Source organism: Rana temporaria, chromosome 2 (assembly GCF_905171775.1).
Source record: "Rana temporaria chromosome 2, aRanTem1.1, whole genome shotgun sequence".
Classification (NCBI taxonomy): domain Eukaryota; kingdom Metazoa; phylum Chordata; class Amphibia; order Anura; family Ranidae; genus Rana; species Rana temporaria.
This window is the reverse complement of record NC_053490.1, coordinates 190,908,149-190,914,148: the sequence shown is the minus strand read 5'-3', so window position 1 is coordinate 190,914,148 and position 6,000 is coordinate 190,908,149. Positions and strand designations below refer to the sequence as shown.

At 41.4% G+C, this 6,000-nt stretch overlaps 1 protein-coding gene across 1 annotated transcript in view; it reads right to left on the bottom strand.

Moving 5' to 3' along the window:
• Positions 1–413: 413 nt before the first annotated feature.
• NEPRO (nucleolus and neural progenitor protein) overlaps positions 414–6,000 on the bottom strand; it is a 30,102-nt gene continuing 24,515 nt past the window's right edge. The window contains exons 8-9 of the mRNA XM_040336186.1: positions 4,476–4,726; positions 414–855 (exon numbers count right to left, since the gene is read on the bottom strand). Of these exons, the coding sequence (XP_040192120.1) occupies positions 471–855; positions 4,476–4,726 (636 nt within the window). The 3' untranslated portion in view covers positions 414–470. The remainder of the gene's footprint in view (positions 856–4,475; positions 4,727–6,000) is intronic.

Genomic DNA, 6,000 nt, shown 5'->3' with positions numbered 1-6,000 from the left:
CGAGCAGGGGGCGCACGCCTCCGGCGGCGCGCACGCGCCCCTATTGGCTGAAATGCGAAATTACGTAATATTACATCGTTTCGCACAGCCGAGCCGACCTGCGGCCGTAAAACTGCTGGTCGGCTAGTGGTTAATAAAAAAAAGAAAAAAAAAAAAAACATGAACAGCTTATCTATACCATAACGTTTTGAGATATTGTAAGACTAATAAGGCCGTGGGTTTTATGCTGCACTTAATGGTACCATTTCAATGTTAATTAAATCATATTAAAGGTTTTTATTAAATTATCAGCAATGACCAGAGCGAAGAATGTGTCCCAATACTCGTAATACCAGATTGGCGTATGGCAGCTCAAAAATGACAGTTTAACTTTTCATCCAATTTAGTTTTAAATGAGTAAAAACACCAAAACATAAAACGTATTTTGCATTTGTTGGTTTTATAACAGTTTACAGGGAGCTGAAAATCTTCTAGATCCCAATTGATGAGAATATATCATCTATGTCATCCGTTTCAGAAAGACGTCTTTTTGCATTTTTCATGCTGGCACTGGACACAGATGGTTCAGAAGTCTGAGATCTTAAAGCGGTATCCTTGGAAACTGGTGACACCTCTTGATCACCAGAAAACAATTCTGAGCACAAACTTTTTAAATCTGTCCTTTTAACTTGAGATTCAGAATGAGCAACGTGACATTTGTGAAGTTTGCGCTTTCTTGAATAAGTGACCTTCCACTTCCAAGATTGGTGACATCTTTGTATTCTTAAATAGGTCTTCAGATGATCTGCCTTCAGGGTTCGCTCACGCAGACAGTGACACATGGATTTTTTCCAGCTCTGCAGCTTCTTCTTTAAACTTAAAGAGAGGGGAAGACGTGTTTAATAATGATGCATGAAACCACTAATAAAAAACACACAAACTTAGTCACTGTAAATGAAGCAGTAAACTCCATGTTCTTTAGAAAAATATGACCTATACCAATTCTGGTAGCTGTAACAAGCAAGGACGGCAACAAGGAAACACATTTGTTTGCCTAGATTATTGCTCACCTGGTGGGGGCTACCGTGAGAAAAAAGTTCCTATTAAAGGAAATCTGTAATTTCTTTACTTATTGCAGGTATTTATATAGTGCAAAAAATGTACATTCAGTTCAGACTCTACCTTCTAGGAGCTTACAAGCTAAGGTCCCTAATCTCTTATGCATACATAGACATACTAGGGCTAATTTAGACAGGAGCACCTTAACCTGCCATCATGTGTCTTTGAAGTATGGGAGGAAATCAGAAGACCCAGAGGAAACACATACAAGCACACAGAGAACATGTCATGAGAAGAAAAAAAAAAAAAAGCAGCTCAAAATTGGCGCCCACTAATTCAAAGAACCTAGATGCCCGACTGTCATATTTAACCCTTTGGGCTTTGGTACTTGTGTCAATGACCCAGGACAAGTATGCAAAGAAAGACTGATCTGCATTCTCATTCTGGGACTCAAACTATTAAAACCTAATGGGTCAGCAGAAAAGCCATGCAACTAGCTTTTGCAGAAGCAGGTCAGCGGTGGCAAGCCTCGATACAAGCACCTTTACTAGTTAAAGTCCAACTATCTAAATTATCAAAAATGAATTAAAGCCAGCATTGTGCATTAATCAGTCCAGCAAAGATTTAAACCAGCCACAGACTGTTTAAAACTCAACTGGTTCAACAGGAACTGGCAGAGAGTAGAACCATGTATGGGCAAGCTGAATATACCCAAGTCAAATCGATCAACTTGGGTACAACCAGTCTGCCGGATTTTACATGTGGATTATTGCTAGCAATAATCCCTGTGTTCTTACGATGGGGATGCCATTTGGCATGTAATTTTTTTTGGGGTAGGGGGAAGTGGGGGCTTCAGGAGGTGTGGGACTTCCTGTCCCACTTCCTACTTCCGTCGAGGGGCTGCTAAGGCAAATAGCCAGATCGCACTTTTGGCAGCCCCTCCCTGTAGGCGATCGCCTGGGACACGTGACAGGTCCCAGGCGATCGCCTGTCCAATCGGATGGCGCAGCGCCACTCGCGCAGTGGGTGCCCGGCCGTGAAGCCGAAAGCTGTCACGGCTGGGTGCCCACACTTAGAATGAAGATGCCAGCCGGAGAGGGGGAGGAGAGGAGCAGAACCCCGGTCGGCGCGTCACTAGAACGTGGAGCAGGTGAGTGTATGTTTATTAAAAGCCAGCAGCTACACTTTAATAACGTTCTATCAAGCAACGGCAGAATAAAATAGAAAAAAATTATGGTTTTCAATCACACTGGCAACTTTGCAGCAGATGCAGATCTCCAATTATACTTAGGCAAGATTTAGATGTCTAGACATGTTTTGTAACCAGCTACAAATTACCAGAGCGCCATAATCAGCAGCTTTGCATATCGAGTAACTACTGAAGCTGGTAATTCTGTAAACTTGTTCCAAATGCCGCTAAAAGTCAAACGCTCAGCAAGTGAGCTCCAAATCACTGGAATTGCTGCAGCACAAACCTTTCTGGGACTGCAATTTATTTTTCACAGCTCCAAAAAAAGGACAAGGAGAGAAATTATGTAGCAGCTTAGAAATATTTTTTGGCTTAGTCCTAACAAAAAATAGTCTGCAAAGCATCAGAGAGGGGTGCGTTCAGCACTGTGCTTTTGTTCGAGCAGCACAGTAGTAGCAATCAGCAGTTTACTCATTCATTTATGAAAGCTGCGATTGATGTAAATATAATCATGTTTTTTACAGAATTAACTTCAATGGCTTCTAAAAAACAATGTCAAATAGTCTAGCATATGTATTGTATAAGTGCTTCAAAAAGACACAGCAAAGAATAGTCTAACCAATTGCCCAGTGATGGCGAAGGTCATTTTATGACTCTCATTTATAGATGAGAGAGAAAAAAAGAGAAAAGAGAAAAAAAAAAGAGAGACATGGAACAACGTTTCAGTGCCATTATATACTGTATATGTCATGATGTTCCGTATAAATATCAGGGCTGTGGAGTCGGTAGATAAATGTTCCGACTCCTCAGTTTTATGTACTTCCGACTCCGACTCCTCTGTATTAATATGCGAATGTATTTTATACATTCCTTGAGAGAAAGAAACGCAACCTACCACAGGACTACTGGCTGGGAAGCCAACAGTCTACTGTATTGCACATTTTAAGCAAAAGACAAACACAATGAAAACAATCAAGTGGCTGGATAGTAGCAGCAGGCATAAACATCAGGAACAGGATCTTTACCAGTTCAAAAATACAAACCACATTATTTGGTTGTTTTAGAACAAAAACAAAGCTTATCTATAATGAACCAAAAACAAAATCTGTAAAACCTAGAAATGGTTTATATTAATCTTGAAATGTAGTTATAGGCTTAGCAAATGCAAATCAATTCAATGTAGAGTTCTAAGGAAGAGAATTGCCTCTGCCAGATCCTCTTTCATAGAAGCTCTTAAGTCAGACTGAGCCTAGGTTCACACTGCTGCGAATTCAAAATTGCGGTAAAATGCGCGATGTTACCGCGATTTCGCAGCTGCGATTTTGCCGCGATTTCGGCCACAATTTAATGTAAATCGCGGCCTGAAATCGCAAAAAGTAGTACAGGAACTACTTTTTGAAATCGCAGATGCGGCGTCGCACTGATTAGGACAGTGCCATTGCCGACAATTGCCGCCGATTTGAGATGCGATTTGACATGTCAAATCGCATCTCAAATCGTTCCAAATCGTACCCAGTGTGAACCAGGGCTTTATTATTTTTAGGGCTGAAAATAATCTTTCGACACTGACTTGGGTGGGTGGCATTGCAGTAACTATTCTGGCCACATCACTAACGATCTCTGGATAAACAAGGATGGCTTCTTCAACAGTAAGTTTTGATGAGCGATCATACTTTTCATACTTTTATTTGGACACTTACTGGTTCTCTAACATGCGTTCCCTGTAAAAGCAGAACACAGCACTATGGAAAGTAGTGAATATAGTGAAGCACATGAAAAGCATGCTTCTTCACGGTCACTTAATGTGTTCGTTTTGCGGTTACGTGAGGCACTGCATGCATTGGTCTTTATTCTTACAGTAGAGAAGTCATTAATTATAACTTTTTGTGAATTGGGACATTTAAACTTGCTTTTTTTTATTCCAATCTAAATTTAGTAGGAGTCGGAGTCGGTGCATTGTTTGCCGACTCCGACTCCAGGTACCCAAAATTTCCCCCGACTCCGACTCCTCCTCCGACTCCACAGCCCTTATAAATATATTTACTATATACTAGATCTGTGATGTTTATTGCTGACATTTTATGTGATTGGGGTTAGGAGGCATTTTAGCATTTACCTCAGGTAGAAGAACCATGTTCATCCCCAGCCACACACACACACATATAAACAGATTTTTATCAATTATGCTTGATTACAAAAATGTTTAATATAGTGATGAGATCTATTTACAGGTACTAGCCATACACACCTCTGCCCCAGAAATTCAGCTTGCTGCAGTCTGTTGCTGTGAAGGTATTTGTATTTGAAGAACATTGCTTCTCTTCTTAGTTTTTTTTTCCTACACCATCTCACTGCATAAAGGAGATGCTCAGACATATCTTTGAAACTTGAGGCTTCCTGAATTTTGGGCAATATATGCTTAATGCACTTCCTTTGATTAGAAGACAATAGTGCTGGTTTTCTCTTGAGCTTACTGGACCATTCTTTTGAATTTAAGACCTGTTGTGCAAAATGTAAAACAAACATTAAAATAGGCCCAAAACATCAAGGCTCCTAACATTTAATCAATATCCCACCTCCAAAAATTAGGACTGCTGCATTGGTATTATGCCACAAGTTGCACACAAACATCTATAAAGTGTTACTAAACCCACAATAGTAAAATCAGTCTGTATATGCAGCAAAGCATGTTTGTTATTATTATTACTATACACGATTTATATAGTGCCAACAGTTTACGCAGCGCTTTACAATGTAGAGGGGGACAACACAATTACAGTACAGTTCAATACAGAAGGTATAAGAGGGCCTTGCTCATAGAGCTTACATTCTTAAGGGAGAGGGTGGTACAAAAGGTAATATCTGCAGGGAATGATTTGATGGGGGTGGCTCAGGGACAAATTAGATGGGTGTGGGATAGGCTTCCCTGAAAAAATGGGATTTGAGGGATCTCCTAAAGGTGGAGAGTTTAGGGGCTGATCGGACATACCGGGGCAGGGAGTTCCAGAGGATGGGAGAGGCTCTGGAGAAGTCCTGAAGGTGAGCAAGTGAGGAGGTAATACACATACCTCTGATTACAGCAAGCTGTGTTTTTAGCAACCATTTATTGGACTTTGTGTGTTTTGGGTACATTACACTGAACGATCCAAGTTTTTTGTTTATTCACTTGCACTTTGTTTGCATATAAAAGGGTTGTGCATTTTTACCTTATTTTTGACAAGTGAGGAGATAACAAGGGAGCTAGAGAGCAGGAGGTCCTGTGAGGAGCGGAGGGGACGATTTGGGTGATATCTGCAGATGAGGTTGGCGATGAAGATGGGGCGATGTTGTGAATGGCCTTGTATATTGTGGTTAGCATTTTTAATTTTACACGGTGGGGTAGGGGGGAAGCCAGTTAAGGGATTAGCAGAGAGGAACAGCAATCACGGATCGATTAGTGAGGTGTATTAGTCTAGCAGCAGCATTCATAATAGACTGAAGGAAGGATAGCCTGCGTAAGGGTAGGCCATTAAGGAGAGAGTTGTAGAAGTCAAGGCAGGAAATAATCAAGGAGTGAATAAGTTGCTTTGTGGTGTCAGTCAGGAAGGGCCAAATTCTGGAGAGGTTACGGAGGTTAAGGCAGCAGGATTTAGCCAGTGATTGGATGTGGGGGCTGAAGGAGAGATCCGAGTCAAGGATTACACCCAGCACGCTGGCATGTGTGGAGGGACCAATGGTTGTGCTGTTGATCTGACTGGTAAAGTCATGGCGGGGGGGGGGGGGGTTCGCGGAAA